At 63.3% G+C, this 17,561-nt stretch overlaps 1 protein-coding gene across 1 annotated transcript; it reads left to right on the plus strand.

The window, feature by feature from the left end:
- Positions 1-6,086: 6,086 nt before the first annotated feature.
- HRH3 (histamine receptor H3) lies at positions 6,087-10,681 on the plus strand. Its single transcript, XM_032387685.1, has 3 exons — positions 6,087-6,336; positions 7,374-7,540; positions 8,641-10,681. The coding sequence occupies exons 1-3, from the start codon at positions 6,087-6,089 to the stop codon at positions 9,559-9,561; spliced, it is 1,338 nt and encodes a 445-aa protein (XP_032243576.1). The 3' UTR covers positions 9,562-10,681.
- The last annotated feature ends 6,880 nt before the right edge of the window (positions 10,682-17,561 follow it).

Genomic DNA, 17,561 nt, shown 5'->3' on the forward strand with positions numbered 1-17,561 from the left:
GGCAGGGGCCCCGCTCTGCAGGAACAGCACCGGGCGTGCGTGTGGTTGAAGGAGAAAGGTTTCTCTAGCACAGTGAGGGTGGCTAATGGCAGAGCCCACTGCCCCGTGACAGCACAGGACACAAGGGACAGTGTCCTGCTGGTCTGACGTGGGCAATACCCAGCTTTGTTCCTCTAGCACAGAGCTCCTCTGACCCGAGACTCAGAAGGACGTGGGCGGGCTGCCGCTGGGCCGGGCTCCAGATTCCGGAGCTGGGGCTGGGCCCCGGGGGGCCTGACAACCTCTGCTCCGGAATGTCCGTGGGCAACTGAACCTCACAGCACCCCGTCGTCCCCCAACCTGCTTTTTCTGCACACTCCCAGCTCACGGGTGCTACGCCCTCCTCAGCGCCACTGGAACCCAAACCCTGAAGTCAGGCTTGACCTCCGCCTTTCTGTCGCACGCCTCATGGGTCAGCTTCAAAAAACGCCAGAATCTGGCCAGGTCTCCCACCGGCACGGCCACGCCCCTGCCCGGCCAGCGTTGCCCTCACCGGAGTACCCGGCCCTCGGCCTCTGCCCTCAGCCCTGCCAGGCACTCTGCACCAAAGCAGGGGCTGCTGTCAGAGTGTCTCCCGAGCCATCCTGGGGCTCCCCCTCAGCATCCCTACCATGGCTGGAGGCAGCATGCGAGCTCTCTCCCACGCCCTCCCCTTTCTCTGTGTGCCAGCCGCACACACGCGCCCCCACTCCTCGCCCTTTGCTCCCGAGCTCCCCTCTGCCCCGAGCGCTGCTCCGTCCAGACACCCACCTGGCTGCCCCCTCCCCCCGCCCTCCTGTGGGTCTTCGCTCAAGAGTCCCCTTCTCAGGGGAGACTCACTGACCGCCCTTTCACCATTGGAACCTGGCCTGTGTCGACTTGTGTCCTCCAGGGAGCAGACACTGAGATGGGGTTCAGGGTCGTGAGATGATTGAGGACGCCTGTGACAGAGAAAGGGAAAGGGAGCAGGTGAGGAGCTCCCCCAGGGCAGAGCAGGTCTGAGGTCCGTGCAGGGAGAGGCGCAGGAAGGAGGGTGGGTAGGAAAGGCTGCAGACACGGCGCAGCCCTGTGTCAGTCCGTCCCATGGCAGCCCAGAGCGCAGACGGCCCCTAGAGTCCCCACTGCTCGCGGCAGCCGGGGCTGTGACGCCAGCCTCGTCAGTTCTCTCTGGAAGGGACAGCTGAGTAGCACCCCTCCTCGTGCTGCAGGTTGTCTCCCTGCACGTGGGGGCTCCTCCAGCGGTGCCCCAGCCGCTCTTCCTGGGGGGAGATCTCCAACGGGGGGGCAGACACACCAGCCCCGTCATTACAGCTGCTCCCGGGGCTCAGCTGGGGCTCATCCCTTCCTTCCTCTGCTGTGCAGCCTGCCTGTCCGGCCACACCCCACCTCTGCTGTCACCTCTGCAGGTCTTGGGGGCCTACCTGGGGTGTGACCCCCTCCTCATTCCCGAGGGGCTGAGCCCCTGCTTACCTGCCTCCTCAGGCTGGGATAGCGGCGCTGTCCACACACATAATAGTCACGCAGGGGACACCATGGTGCCAGGGGGGCCCTGAATTCCACACGTGTCTCCCCCCCCCCCCCGGCCCAGACCCCGGCCACTGGAAGTACCAGCGGCCCCACCTGCTCCTGCTGACTTAGCCGTCACTCCCCCTGCTGTCTGCTCCTCTCTGGGCTCCGGGGGCTCGTGGCAACCGGTTCAGAGGGCTCTTTCCCAGGCCTCCCGGTGAGCGTGTGCCCTATGGGGGAGGGACCTGTAACCCTGCAGGGCCCCGGGTGGGGGGCACTAATTCCTCAGTGGGCCACTGGGCCCAGGGTGCTCGTTCTCTTCCCGCTGGAAGTGCAGCGCCGTGTAAAACTCTCGGATTCACTACACTGCATCCTGAGGGACGGCGCCCATCCTCTCGGACGTTGCCCCGCCCTTGTGCTCTGGAAGGCTGTCCCCTCCGGTGAAGCGGGGTGGGGCAGCACACAACGGAGCCAGTGGGTCCTTTGCTGGGATGTGGGCCCTTCGCTGGGACGTGGGCCCTGGGCTGGGGGCCTCCCCGTCCCTGGATCAGGCTTCCGTGAGGCCCCAGATCACGGTGACAAGCCCACACCTGAGCAGGTCTGTGAAGACCCCCCCATGGCAGAAGGGGCCCAACCTAGCCCATTCGCCACCAGGGGACGATTTGTTCTCCACGAAGAATGGGCCACTTGGGGGCTCAGCCTTGGTGTCTGTGGCTGGTAGGTCAGACATTCAGAGATGGCAGTAGCCAGGTTGTCCCAGGCAGGTGGGAGTCCATGCTCCTGGCCCACATGTGGCCTCCGATGTGACCACTCTGTGCTATCATGCCATTTCTGGGGATACAGAACCCTTCACACTGGTCCCCACGGTCACTTGTCCATCCACAGGGCTCCGGCCCAGAGCCTTTGTCCCTACCCCGACCCCGATGGGTCAGGCCCCGCCCCCCCCAGACTTTAGGCAGTGCCACGGAATCTGTAGATGTTCTCATCAGGGCCATGTTCCGGCTCACACCACACACCCCACCAGGCGCTGGAAGCCTCACCCACTGGGAAGGCGTGTGCCTCACCTCAGCTCCATCTCAGCAGCGGATCCACAGTCCTGGCCCTGCACCCCACTCTCTTGAAAGGAGAGCTGAGAGGCATGCCCCATGGCGGACCAGCCCTGTGCCCTGGCATTCTCTGTGTCCTGCCTTGCTTCATTTCTTACAACCAGTGGACGCACACGTGGCTTCTTTACTGCGTGGTGTTTGCCTTCCTCTGTTAGGTCAACTTAGTATAGTGCCTGATACATAGTAGGTGCTCAATAAAACCTCGTCCAAAGGATGAATGAACAAACAAATCAGTGGGTGAACTATCTCCTCTGTGAGGGGTTTGCAGGGGATCTGGTTTGGCGAATCTGGCCAGAGTTTGTGTGAATGGGCATTTGCTCAATGGTCTCTCTGTTGGATGGGACATTTGGCGCACAATATGTCAGCCATTTCAACAAATGGAGAAACTGAGGCTCCAGGCCACTCTCTCTGTGAGGGTCTTGCTGAGCCCAGAGCAGGGGCCTGCCCTTGTGCCCCAAACCCCACCTGCTTTTCCCAGGGTCTTGGAGGGTTCTCTGCCATCCAGGGACCTGAAAACCCATTACTTGGGACAGAGCCCCCACGGCAAGATATCCTGTGCGTAGCCTCATGAGGACCTGCTTCATTCACCACAAATTGCCTTGGCCAAGTTGGGCCCAGCCCAGAGGACATCAGGCTTCTGTCCAGCCAAGGTCAAGGCTGACCTCAGGGAACTTGTGCTTTGGAAGGCTGTCCCCTCCGGTGACAAGAGTGTGGCCGTTAAGTGAGGGGGCTCTAGCCTCATGTGACCTTGGGTAGGTGGCTTCCTCGCTCTACAAAGGGACCTCCAATCCTACCCACCTTTGAGGGCAAATGGGAGTTAATGAGGTCATGCATGTAAATGCCAATAGGAGGCACTCACCAGCCTTGGCCATGGTCACCTTCAAACTTGTGGGTCAACCCTGGCCCTCCTTCTCCTGATGGCCTCAACTTACAGAGGAAGATCCCCACACTCAGAAAAACACGACTCCTTTGTGTCATTCAGCTGGCCCCCTGGTGCCAGGGTCTGAACTGAGTCCATGCCCCCTCCAGCTGCTGTGGGGCCAAAGACTGCCAGGGAAGGCTCCAGAATATTGACGGCCTTAAGGACAACCATGGCCAGCTTCACCGAGACTACAGAAGGGCTGCCCTCTGCACAGACTTCCCTTTGACTTGGCCCTCCATCCTGTACGGTAAGCGGCACATAGCCCCCATTCCAAGATGGGGGTACTGAGGCTGGAAAGGAGGCTCCCAGCTAGTGAGAGAGAGCCAGAGCCCCCATTCAGTCCCCACCAAACTCCCATCTCCCAAGGCCAGGGCTGAAGGGCATCCAATCCACACAGTACTGTCTGGCCAAAGCCAGCCTTGAGTGGTTGGGGAAGAACAGAGCCTGGGGGTGGGGGGGGTTCTGCTCAACAGGCAGCTGCTGGCTGAGCATGGGGGACAGTGAGTCCTGACCCAGGACTGAAGGTGTAGGAGAATTTGGGTGATGGGAGCAGTGGGGTCCAGTGGCACCCGGCTACTCCAGAGACTCTCCCCATGACTTGTCTCGCCACCAACTAGCTGCCCGGTCCTGGCATTGCCCTGCCCACCAGGCACACTGGGGCGTGGTGAGGAGAAGCTGGGGAGCCTGTAAGGGGAACAGGGCTGGCTTCTGGAGGGGAAGAGTATAGCCAGACACTCAGAGGGGGCTTCTGGGAGGATGAGCTGGAGCCCCACACTCCTCCTCCAGCGAAGGTTGCCATAAGCCACGGAAGAGTGGGTCCGCTGGGGCAAAGGTCTGGGGTCTCCTGCTGCAAACAACTCCGAGGAAGGGTTAGAGGGAGCCTAGTCTCCCCCACTTCCCAAAGTTTCTGAAGTACCTCTTGGGGCTAGGGAAGGGGGTGGGTCCTTGCAGGTCAGGAAGCTACTGTAAGTATGGGGGTGCCTGTGTGTGCCAGCGCCTGGGGTCGGGACAGCAGCCCCTTCCCCCAGCCTCACTGCCCCCCCCCCCCCGCAGACTCGCCCATTTCTGTTGTCCTCGAGGCTTCCGCAGATGTGCGCGGCTGGAGACCGAACAGAATCGCTGCTTTTCTCTCCCTCGGGCACTGCTCCTGGCTGTCTGCTGTCTGATGTGTGTGTCTGCCGCTGGTGGGTCCCCAGCCTAACGCTGGGTGGCTGTTTCCCTGGTCTGTGGGTGTCTGTGTGTCTGAGTGTGGGCGCATCTGTCTGTCTGCCGTAAGTGCCTCCTGCTGAATCTGTCCTTGACCCTGTCTATCTGAGCGTGTGTGTCTGGGGGGGAGGGGTGCTCCCTCCCGCCGCCTCTCCTCCCCCACCCCCTCCTGCAGGCGCTAACGCGGCCGCAGCTGCTGCCTCGGCTGCGCCCTGAGCGCAGTGACCTCGTCTGTCCCTGCAGCAGTGACCGCCCCACCGCGCTGTCAGCCGGGGGAGGGGACCCATGGCTGAGCCCTGAGCCTCTGGCCTCTCCCCCCTCAACCTGGGGCCGCCTGCGCCCCAGGTGGGTGTGCTCCCTTCCCGGCTGGGCCCACTGGCTCCCCATCTTCCCTTATGTAACTCCACAACTGTCTGCGCCTTGCAGGTCACCCTAGACCCTGCGCTGGGGCCTGCCCACGGGGAGACTGAGACCCCGAGTCCCACGCATATGGGGTTGGAGCGGACCCCTGGCCGGGGCTCCCGCTCCCAGAGACCCCTCCCATCCTTTCTCTTTGGGACGTTCCTTCCCCTGAAACCCGCTTGCCTGAAGCATGACAGGAGGAGGGGTCTCACAGGGCAAGTTCCCCCGAGCGCAGGTGAAAGCGTACCCCCCTCACTCCAGGTCCCCACAGTGTCCCCGGCTCTCGAAGAGGGCCGGCCAGGGTCACCGGGGCTGAGGGCACGGGGCAGGCCTAGCGGCGCAGGGACCGGCTCCTGTGGGAGCCGGCCGGCCGGCAGCAGCGCCCCCCCCCGCCCGGGCGCCCGCCCGCTCGGGCCGGGCTCTCCGCCAGCCGCCGTGCGCTCCTGGCTGGGGCTCCAGCGGCCCGGCGGGCACGCGGCGCTGTCCGTGGTGCTGCCGGCGCCGGGCGGGGCGGGGGCGGGGCGGGGGCGGGGCGCGGGCGGCAGCCAATGGCGGGGGCGCTGCGCGGGGCGCGGGGGGCGGCGGGCTGGGCGCGGGGCGAACTCGGCGGCGCGCTGCACTCGGGGCGCACCGGCGCTCTGGCGGCTGCTCGGGCTCTCGCTCCGCTCCAGGTCCGCTCGGGCTGTAGCGGTGGTGCCGCTGGCCCCATTCGGCCCGGATTCCGGCCCGGGCCCCCTCGGCGCCGCCCGCTCCGGCCCCGTCCCGGGCCTCGGCGCCCGCGGACCATGCGCCGGGCACCCCCCGGGGAAGCCGGCCGGGCCGAGAGCCCGCAAACACCAGGCTCCCGGGCTGGGGCCCCTCCCGGCCGCCCGGCCGGCGATCCGCGCCCTGCCCCGCGCCCCGGCGCCGCCTGAGCCGGCGGGGCCATGGAGCGCACGCCGCCCGACGGGCCGCTGAACGCGTCGGGGGCGCTGGCGGGCGAGGCGGCGGCTGCGGGCGGGGCGCGCGGCTTCTCCGCCGCCTGGACCGCGGTGCTGGCCGCGCTCATGGCGCTGCTTATCGTGGCCACGGTGCTCGGCAACGCGCTGGTCATGCTCGCCTTCGTGGCCGACTCGAGCCTCCGCACCCAGAACAACTTCTTTCTGCTCAACCTCGCCATCTCCGACTTCCTCGTGGGTAAAGCCCCCAGCCCCCGCCCGAGCCCAGGAGTGCCCAGCTCGGCCGGGCCAGCAGGGATTGGAGCGTGGACTAGGGTGTCTTTTTTGCTCGGGCACAAGCCCCGCCGGGGAGCCCTGTTTGGGAAGGGGGCATTCGGGACCCGTGGGGCGGTGGGCGCGGGCGAAGTTCCTTGCCTCCCACACCACAGGCCGGGGGCCCGGGAGGGATGTTTCTCGGGAAGGGGCCCCGGCGCGCGGGCGCTTGGCAAGGCGCAAGGCGCAGCAGCCCCGGGTGCAGCGCGGCTCCTGCGCTGTAGCCAAACAAAGGCTGCTGGCGGACTCAGGACATGCGGAGGGCGCTGGGAGAGGTTTGGGGGAGGGGACAGAGAAAGGAGTTTTTAGAGCCGTGGTGGGGGAGGGGGCCGTGGGGGAAGCGGGGTGGGGGTGGGGGAGATGCTCGGAGGAGCGCGCTCTCACGTGTCCGTGCGCTGCTGCCGGCTTGGGGGCGGGGCTCGCGGAGGGGGCCCGAGCGCCAGACACCTGTTGGGGCTGCTAGGTGCGTCTGCCAGACACTGGTGGGAGCGGCTGGCGCAGCGGCAGCCAAATGCCCTTTGAGCCAGGAGAAAGGGTTTCTCGTTTTCTGAGCTGATGAGGAAGGGCTGTCCAAGGGCCGGGATAGGGCTGGGGTCCAGCAGGCAGAAGGAGAGGGAAGAAATTCTCCTTCCTCCTTTTGGGCTTGGGAGGACTGGTCTGGAAGTCCCAAATCAAGGCTCAGGGTTTCATGGTGCCCAGAGGTCCCCACCCCTGGATCTTCCCTCCTGCCCCCAAGTTCAAGGGACGCCAGTGGGATTGGAGGCTAGGCAGGGGTTGAAGGCCAGGGGCAGGGTAGAAGTTGTGCCTGAGAGACAGGGTGGAGGGGAGGGCAAGGTAAGGCTTGCTGGTCCCAGGAAAGTGGCCGCTGTGTAACCCCCAAGTCCTGCCTGTCTCTCCACTGTGTTGGGGCTCACCCCGCGCGCCCGCCCAGCCATGGCCCACCCTGGCCCCACTCTCCCGCAGGGGCCTTCTGCATCCCACTCTACGTGCCCTATGTGCTGACTGGCCGCTGGCCCTTTAGCCGGGGTCTCTGCAAGCTGTGGCTGGTGGTGGACTATCTACTCTGCACCTCCTCGGTCTTCAACATCGTGCTCATCAGCTACGACCGCTTCCTGTCAGTCACCCGCGCTGTGAGTCTGGGATGCGCTGCCCATGTTCCGTCCTGGGAGGAGGGGTGGTCAGGAAGGGGCCACAGCAGAGGACGGCCCTTCCAAGCTGTAGGCGGAACCAGGTGAGCCTGGCCCCTGCTGGCCTCACACCTGACATACGGGGAACTCTGTGGTCAGCTACCCACTCAGTAGCCAGTTGCTGCCAGTAGGATGGGTCCTGGGACAGGCAGGAGGCACTCTCTGGACCTGACTTCAAGTGTTCCTGAAGGAAGAGGGACAATTCAGCCTCCACCCTGGAGCAGGTCCAAAGTTCTGAGAGCTGAGGGAGGATCTGGGCCAGAGGCCCTTGGTGGTACCTCCACCACCCTCACACATACGTGTGTGTGCGTGTGTGTGTGCGCGCGAGCGTACCCCAGGAAGTCAGGCATCAGCTTCTGGCTCCACAAGCTTCCCTTGGCGTGAGTGGTCACGCTGAGTTAGGGACGCTGGACCGCCTGGCCTTCCCGCGTCACTGCCGTGCAGGCACGGGGGCAGAAGCTGGAGCACTGGTCTCTTCTTTGCCCTCTCGTATCCTCCTTGGTGGCTCTACCAGTCACTCTGAGCGCCCTCTGCTGGGGGCCTCATGTGTCCTAGTCTAGAGAGGCCATGAGACAGAGGACAGAGCATGGGTTCGAGGTCAAGCCCCAGCTCTGCCCCCTTGAGCCAATCCACCTGCGCTCTCCGCCTCCCTCCCTGAGCCACCAGGAAAGTGAGGATGGCAATGGAGCTGCTGAGACATCCAAAAGGTGCCAAGCACAGAGCTTGGTGCCCGGTGGGCGCTCAGTGGACAGGGGACGATGGCAAGATACCCTCAGGATGCTCACCGCTGGTGGGGGTAGTACGAAGGTAGCCTGGCACAGAGGTAGCATTCAGGGTTGATCTGAGGGAGGCTCTCCGACTGTAGGCGAGCGAGCCGGGGCATCCGCCAGCCCAGGATCCGTGCGGGGAGGGGAGTGAGGCCGTGCACAGAGGCCCAGAGGCTGCCGGCGGGCGGGGGGTGGTGTGGGGGGTGCTCCCAGCCCGACTGTGGCTGCCGCCTGGGCCCGGTGCCCTTCCCTCCTGACCCAGCACGTCCACGGCAGGTGTCCTACCGGGCCCAGCAGGGCGACACGCGGCGGGCCGTGCAGAAGATGGTGCTGGTCTGGGTGCTGGCCTTCCTGCTGTACGGGCCGGCCATCCTGAGCTGGGAGTACCTGTCCGGGGGCAGCGCCATCCCGGAGGGCCACTGCTACGCTGAGTTCTTCTACAACTGGTACTTCCTCATCACGGCCTCCACGCTCGAGTTCTTCACGCCCTTCCTCAGCGTCACTTTCTTCAACCTGAGCATCTACCTGAACATCCAGAGGCGCACCCGTGTCCGGCTGGATGGGGCGCGTGACCCCGAGCCCGCGCCCGAGGCCCAGCCCTCCCCCCCGCCGGCCGCACCGGGCTGCTGGGGCTGCTGGCACAAGGGGCGAGGGGAGGCCGTGCCGCTGCACAGGTACGGGGTCGGGGTCGGCGAGGCAGCCCCTGGCACCGAGCCCGGGGAGGCGGCCCTCGGGGGCGGCAGCGGTGGGGGCGCCGCGGCCTCACCCACCTCCAGCTCCGGCAGCTCCTCACGGGGCACAGAGCGGCCGCGCTCGCTCAAACGCAGCTCCAAGCCCTCGGCGTCCTCCGCATCGCTGGAGAAGCGCATGAAGATGGTATCCCAGAGCATCACCCAGCGCTTCCGGCTGTCGCGGGACAAGAAGGTGGCCAAGTCGCTGGCGGTTATCGTGAGCATCTTCGGGCTCTGCTGGGCCCCATACACACTCCTGATGATCATCCGGGCCGCCTGCCATGGCCACTGCGTCCCTGACTACTGGTACGAGACATCCTTCTGGCTGCTGTGGGCCAACTCGGCTGTCAACCCTGTCCTCTACCCGCTGTGCCACTACAGTTTCCGACGAGCCTTCACCAAGCTGCTCTGCCCCCAGAAGCTCAAGATCCAGCCCCACGGCTCCCTGGAGCGCTGCTGGAAGTGAGCTGGCCCTTCATAGGCACCTGGGATGCCGGGGCAGGGCCCTCCCACTGCCACTTCCCCTCGAGGCTCTGGTTTCCCCTCCCGGGCAGCCAGCCCCGCCGTCTCCCTCCTGGCTGTCCTGGCCGCCCCCCAGGTGGGAGGCCCGCCTTGTCTTTGGCCCACCCTCAATGCCACGGCAGTATGAGACCACCTGCCTGCAGTGGAGGCAGCTCGGTGGGCTGGCCGGAGAGGCCCTCGCTGCCTGAACCAGAATGTGGACGCCCGCCTTGCCACCCAGACCCTGGCTCCACCCCGGGAGGGGCCGTCCCAGCCGTGCCGCCCAGCCTCCACAGACGGTCTGAGGGCCAGCGGTGTCACCCTTCGCACAATTACTGCTCGGTGTTCTTCCCAAAGCAAGTGATCGGTGTGTGCTCCGCGCCTTGTGACGCAGCAGTTTGCCCCGCACGTGCACCCCCCGCCACCCAAACAAGCCTGGGCCGTTGGCTCTGCTGTCTGTCCCCCGCTTAGGCCCAGGCGCCTGCTCCTACATCCCTCTTCCCTCCAACTCGCTCTGCCCCCAAAGTGTCAAGTGCCCCCCAGGAACCTCGTGGCCGTTCTCTGCTCTTCCATTCTGGGTGTTTCAGGAAGACGAAGAAAACACGTCCGTGAACTCCATGTTCCTTGGCTGTTGAATCAAGAGAGACAAAATTGCTGAGGAGCTCAGGGCTGGATTGGCAGGCGGGGGCTCCCACGCCCTCCTTCCTTGCGCTGCTGCTTCCGGCTGAGCTGCACCAGCTGCTTCTGCCCACCCCGCCCCCGGGCTCGGGGTGCGGGGCCCTGACGGGCAGCTCTGAGAGCGGCCGGAGTGCCGGCCGTCTTCTTGTCCAGAAGGCTGCCCGTCCTGCTCCATCTGCTTACCCAGCTTCCTTGGGCTGACGGGTAGGAGGGGCACTGGCTGCGCCCCGAGGGTCCCGAGGCTTGCAGGGGCAGCCCGAGGGGACCAGGGCCCCGGGGGGTGCCCAGGGGAGGGGCTGTTCGCCATGTGCTGTGCACCCTGTCGGCGCTCTGCATGCTCTGCTCCCCGCGTGCCCACTGCGCTACCCTGCAGACTCTGAGGTCCACAGTAAAGCGTATTTTTTTATTGGTGCTGATTCCTGAGGACTCCTTGTGGGGGGGTGTGGGCTGAGCTCCTGTACTTCAGTCGGGACCCCAGGGAGATATGAGATCGCCCAGCAGGGCATGGGGAGCAGGTAGGGGGGCAAAGGCTGGCCTGGCGGGTCACACTGGGTTTGATCCTGATCAGGGACACGTGCCCCAGCAGTGCCCCCACCATGCACACCTGTTCAGGAGGGTGGCATGGTGCTAGGAGGGGCTTGCTCAGCCTTGAGAATATGACCCGTAGCCCCCCCTCCCCGGCCCGGTGCAGCCCATCCACCCCCCAGGACCAGGGTTCTCATCTGTCTTGGCCGTGAGCTTCCACCTGGGGAGCTTCCAGGAGGTGTGGGGACTAGAGCTGAGCTCAAGGGGTGGAGGGGAAGGGATGGGCCCAAGGAGGGGAGGGACCTTGGATAGAAGAGCAGTCCTGGGCATAGGCCTGGAGGCCGGACTGAGGGCAACAGATGGGGACAGGGAGAAGGAGAGGATGGTGCCGGGTGAGCATGGGTCCAATAAACAGTCCGTCCCTGTAGCCTCCACAGAGGGGACAGACACTGCTCCCACCCCAGGTGCTTGGAGTCCACTCAGAGAGGGGACAAGACCAGCACAACTTAGGGGAGATGCAAACTTGGGTGGGTCAGAAGCCACCTCCTCCCGGAAGCCTTCCTTCCTTTCCAGCCACTAGAGCCCTCCCTCCCTGACTTCATGTGCTCTCCCCACCGTGTTGGCCCTGCTCCCGCAGGACTTCAGACAGAGCCTGTCTCGTGATGCTCTCTGACAGCCAGACGCCACCATCTCCCCCTCCGGACACAGGTCCGCAAACTCTGCTGCTCCCCACTGCAGAGCGAAGCTGTTGACGCCGACATGCAAGAGCCTTCCTCCTCCGGACCCCTCTCACCCCAGCTGTAGCCGCACCTTCATTTCCCAAACACCCCAGGAAACTTCCTCCAGAACCTAAGCTGGCACCCCTTTTCCCTGCACCACCGGGGACCCCTCTGGCCGAGGCAGGTGCTCTTCTTGTCCCCCTCCTTAGTGGCCAGTGGGGGGGTGAGCCTGGGGCTGGGCGCCGTCATGAGCAGAGGCCGCAGCGGGGGCAGCACGAGAAGTGGTGGCAGAGGCCGCGGAGGCCACCGTCCGCGGGGCCCAGAGCTCAGGCACGCCCTGTGGCACGGCCAGCCGCTCGCCGGTGGCCACCCTGTTGGCCCCGCGGGACCTGGCCCGGCCCCCCCCCCCCCCCCGGTGGGTGTCCCTCGCCGCATCCCAGAGCCGTCTGGGGAAGGACAAAGAAGCTGTCCTCTGCAGCGCGGGGCGCCGCCGTGCCCACCGCGCAGCCAGAGCCCCCAGCTGCCCCTCCGCCCAGCCCTGCTAAATGGCTACAAATTGGAGGATAAAAGCGCAGGCTTTCAAGCAATTTTGTCTTCAATCTCTGGAAACTGCTGCTCCCCGAGCTCCTCCGTGGGGATGGAGGAGGAGAGAAGAAAGACACTGAGTCTATTGGGCCTGAGTCCTGCAGCAAACAAACACGCCGAGGGGGCCTTTCTCCTTGGAGTGGACGCGCTGGGGGGAGAGACAAAGCCGGCGGCCTCTGCAGGCTCCGCCCACACCCGCAGCTGCTGTTTATTAAGCACCTACTGTGTGCCAGGCACCGGGAGGCAGGTCAACAACCAGCCGATAAGCAGGGCCATTCCCACGGGGACATCAATGGGGCAGTGGGTGGAGAGCAGGGGGGCTCTGGCTCATTAGGCGGGGGGATGGGGAGCCTGTGTGAGGAAGTGACGTTTCACTCGTTCATCTCGCGAACATTCGCTGACCCCAGTGGCGGGGCGCTTCACGAGGCAGGGGGACCAAGCCTGGGGACTGAAGGAAGAGCCCGCAGTAGAAGCGGTGCCCCTGGGAACAGGTTCTGGGTGTGGGTGCTGGGATGAAGACCCCACGTCTTCAGGGAGCCATGTAGGCACCCCCATCTTTCTACAAAAGGCCAGGTTACCCGGTATTTCCTTTGAGGAGCCAGGGGCACGACAAGGATGGCTGGGGCCTCTCAGGCAGGGCTCTGGAACCCTGCCATATGGGGCAGCCACGAGGCTGTCTGTCCTCTCCCGCCCCCATCCCATGCTTACGCTCATGGCTGGGCTGATGGGTGCGAAGAACCTTTCCACCAACATTTACTGGAGTACCCTCTGTCCTCACAGCCAGCCCACGAGGGGTGCTCACATTCTCCACTCGGCAGATGCGGGAACCAGGGCTCCAGAGGCTGGGAGACTCACCCTAAACCCAGCAGGCAGTAGGGGCTAGGACTCCATCCCCCCCATTCCACTGGGTTCTCCCCTGGGCACCACGGGGACAGTGTTGTCTGGAAGGGGTCCTGGGAGCCTTGGGGCCGGACCTCAGCTCTGTTGATCTCAGCACAAAGCATGTACCGAACACCCACTGTCTGCTCTCTGCTGTGCTGTGCACAAGGAGCTGGGAAAGTCACCCCTGCTGAGCCAGCAAGTAGGGGAGAGAAGGGAGAGGAGGCAGGGTGGGCTGTGGAGTTGGAAGCCCCAGTGCCCAACTGCCAGGTCAGGCAGGAGGCCTGGGGAAGGGGACTGCCCCAGCCTGCCCAGCGGGTCCGTGTGGAGGCTGGGACCGAAGCCAGGTTCCTACGGGAACACCTAGCCCTCTCTCCTTCCTGTCCCAGGGGTGGCTGGCCTGGTGGCCTCCAAGGCTGTCCCCTCTGAGGCTACCCACTGGAGGGAGCACAGCTGGTGCGGCCAAGGCAGAGGGAAGCCTCATCAAAAGCTGGGAAGAGGCAGCTTCCTGGTGGCATTGTCTGAACGTCTGGATCCAGCCTTGCCTAAAGCTAGCGCCTGGACCTTTCTGTTTCATGAGTCACCAAACACCCTTTCCTTCCTACAGCTGACACAAGATGGGGTTTTGCAGTGTGATGGAAAATGTCTTGTCCAGCAATACTTGGCCCAGGTCAGCATCCCTCTGTCTCAGGGGCAACAGATCATTCCTGCTCGTGGGAGGCTTGTGTCTCTGATTAATAAAAAATGGGGAAGTGAATTGCTTAGTAACATAATAATTAGTTGTTTGTAATGGTTATGGGTCGGGAAGCAATCTTTCAACACATTGGGCTCTGAGGGTAGAAAAGGCCACCTGCCTGTGACGTCCTTCCTGTCCACGGGGTGCCATGCAGGGACCTGACCTGGCCCTCTGCTTGGCCTTAGATCTATTCACCAGGGCACCCGGACAGCACTCAGCATCCTGCCCCCAGGGAAGCAGGCAGCTCACTGTGAAATCTGTCTGATAGGAATTTCTCAGGGGGGCACAAACATACCTATCTGTGGGGGATCCATCGCAGACCCCGTGGACCCCGAGGCCGAGGGCAGCGCCACAGTCCGCACGCACATGTGCTCTCCTCCGCACGCACGCACGCACACGCGGTCCAGGGTCAGTGGTGACCTGGGCACAGCCGGGGAGTGTCGGTAACCGCGGAGGATGCAGGACAGCTATCAGGATGTCGGTGATAAACGTTGGGTGAATGTGGCCTCTGGCTCGGAAAACACCTTCTCGTCCCGTGCTCACCCTCCCGTGACAGGTGAGGATGGGCTGAAGTGATGTGAGCGACGTGGGCGGGGGACGCGGCGCGAGGGTGCACCTGACCTTCTGACCGTGCGCCAGGGGGACCCCGTCACTGAGACTGCGGGTGAGGGGGCACGGTTGTGTCCTTCAAAAGAAAACGAGAAGGGAGAAGGGAGAAGACGCTTTTGGGTGTAAGGAGAGGAGGTGGCGAGCGGCACTGAGCTGAAAACTCATCTGTGACACTCCAAAGTCACACCAGTTTCCAAATTCAAACATGACAAATTTCATGATCTTTAAATGCTTCCACTTTAAATGATGATGATCTTTGGAGAGTCCAGCAAACACTGGTTCCTAGCTGAGGTGTAGGAGCTGGGCCAGCTCAGTGGATGGGGAAGCGCCAGCCTTCTGCCCTCCGCGCTCGGCTGCAGCCTGGGCTGGTTCCCCAGCTTGGCAGAATTACATATTCCTGGGAAGCCAGGAGGGTGGGCAGGCGGGCCAGCTGGTTCCTTCCTCACTGGCCTCTCAGCTTTATTTGTCAGCTGAGGCTCTTCTCTGTCCTGCTCTGTCCCAGTCCCACCAATCCATTAATTCATACTAAAAGTGTGATGGACTGACTCTTTCAGGGAAAAGTGGAGATTTACGTTTCAACAGAGGGCAATCTTTAAGTCCAAGTGAGTCAAATCCTAATGCAGGGCTTTTTTTGTTTTTGTTTTTGTTTTAAGATTTTATTTATTTATTTGACAGAGAGAGACACGGACAGAGGGAACACAAGCAGGGGGAGTGGGAGAGGGAGAAGCCGACTCCCCGCTGAGCAGGGAGCCCGATGCGGGGCTCGATCCCAGGACCCTGAGATCATGACCTGAGCCGAAGGCAGACTCTTGAGCCACCCGGGCGCCCCCAATGCAGGTATGTCAGAGAGGAGCATACCATGACTGGCCTAAGGGACAGTGTCAGTGAACTTTCCTGAGCTCCTGCTACCGGCTGGGCCTTGAACCCGACGCTGACTTCACCAAGGATTCCAGATCTATCCACCTGGGAGGTCAGAGTCCTTGGATGAAGGCCCCCCTCTCCCAGTGGGGCAGTGGTTCTGTGGGGGTCACCAGGCTATGGGGACCTATTGGGGTCACATGGATGTTTCCTGGGATCAGAATTGGGCCCTTTGAGATGCCCCCTTTGGTCAGCTGTGGACCCCAGACATTCTTCGGTGGTTCCCGTGGGTCAGCTGGCCCTGGGGCAGGCCCAGCGTGGTTCCCCAGAGTCACTTGGGAAGGCGTCCACTATCTCTGGGAGGGGGTAGCTGCTGCTGAGGCCACCTCAGGTGCACCAGGGGGCAGCTGGTTGGGAGGGGCCGGCTGGGGCTGTCCTGACATAGGTGGGGTGGGGAAGTAACTTAGAACATGCGCTTCTGTGGTGGGGCAGGGCCTATTGGAATTTTCTGGCCACCCTCCCTACCTGGGGGCCTCCCAAGATCTCAGGGATGGGGGATCGAGCCCCGCATCAGGCTCCCTGCTCAGCGGGAAGCATGCTTCTCCTTCTCCCCCCCCCCCCCCCCCCGCTTGTGTTCCCTCTCTTGCTATGTCTCTGTCAAATAAATAAATAAAATCTTAAAAAAAAAAAAAAACCAACCTGCATTAGGATTTAACTCACTTGGACTTAAAGATTGCCCTCTGTTGAAATGTAAATCTCCACTTTTCCCTGAAAGAGTCAGTCCATCACACTTTAGTATGAATTAATGGATTGGTGGGACTGGGACAGAGCAGGACAAAGAGCCTCAGCTGACAAAGAAAGCTGAGGGCCTGTCCCTGGGGTTGCAAGGGGACTCCCTGAAGGACGTGCCAGGCAGAGGCTGCAGGAGGGAGCCTTCCTGACCCCACAGTGGGACAGCAGAGTGTGTGCTTGGCAGGTTTTGGCCAGTGTGGACAGTGTGGAAGCCAGGAGTGGGTGGGGGCACGAAAAGGGGGTTCTGTGCCTGCCTCTGGCCCTGGCTACCGGCCTGCAGCCAACCTCCCGCCTGCCAGGGGGCTTCCCTCTAGGGGTTGGAACAAGGCAGTGCCCTTGGTCAGGGGGTGGAGGAGACTGCAGGGGTCCCCCTGCCCCCCTGCGGCCCTGGGCCATCCTCTCCTGGCCCAGCCCTCCAGCCCTCCCTCCAGGCCTCCTCCCTCCCCCTTGCCTCAACCCTTCACTTGGGGCAGGCAGATAAAAGGCAGGAGCCCTGTTATCTGGATTTCAGATTCTCAACAAACAATGTTTTCGTGGTAGCGTAGAGTTCTTTGTTGCGAATCTGAAATTCAAATGCATCTGGCAACCCTCCCTGTCCTTCTCAGGGACACAGTGGCGGAGGGGATGCAGGGGAGGGCTCGGCAATGAGGCGACACCCAGTTCCGTGGAAAGGACTGGGTGGTTGGGTGGGGGGGCTGGAGGGGTGTCGGCCGGTGGCCTGGACCCCTGATGTGCTCCCTGGAGTACCCTGCGTGGGGCTGAAGTGAACAAGCTTAAGACGTGCAGGCCAGGCCAGTGGTGACCCTGCTGCCCTGGGCCTTTCTGTCCCCACTGCACAGATGAGGGAACCGGGCTGGGGTGGGGGTAACACAACTCCTCCCCTCCACCTGCAGTAGGGGCTGCACATACTCCCAGGGCTGAGTGTCACGGGTCCAGTGACGGACCATGGCCCTGGGGGAAATACTGGTACCCGCCAATTGTTGGCAAGGACTTTCTCTCTCAGGAACCAATGACTGTAAGCCGGAGACTCCCCAAGCGCCCTGTCTGTGGCCCCCGTGGCCCCCAGGCAGCCCTGGCTGTGCCCTGTGAGTCTGGGGGCCTGTGGATTGTGGGATCACGAGGTATGTGTGGTCAAATTCACTGTGACTCCCCAGAGCCTGTGTGGCACTGCAGACACCGGGCCAGGTGGCCTGGGACCCCCCGTCCCCGTCCCATCGGCTTTCTCCATACAAGCCCTTTCAGAAGCAGCCTTGCGTGGCGCTGACTGCCCGAGGCCATGTGGCAGTAATGAGACTACGAACGCCGTGGGCAGCGGACCGGGGTGTGCCCCGAGGGCCCCCTGCATGGACCCATTTACCCTCACAGTGCACGTGCGTGGTGTCCTGGATTCGGGAAGGACATTCCCTGCAGAAGCCTGACGCGAAGGGGTGTGCGGGCTGCAAACTGACTCATTACGTGCTCTCTTAACCTTGTGTGTGTCTGCTTTCAACAAGCATTTATGAGGCGTGCCAGGCACGGTGGCAGTCCCGGGTACACAGAGGGGACAACGCAGGCCTGATCCCGCCGTCTCCACGGAGTTCGTCC

Source organism: Phoca vitulina, unplaced genomic scaffold (assembly GCF_004348235.1).
Source record: "Phoca vitulina isolate PV1807 unplaced genomic scaffold, GSC_HSeal_1.0 scaffold50, whole genome shotgun sequence".
Lineage (NCBI taxonomy): Eukaryota > Metazoa > Chordata > Mammalia > Carnivora > Phocidae > Phoca > Phoca vitulina.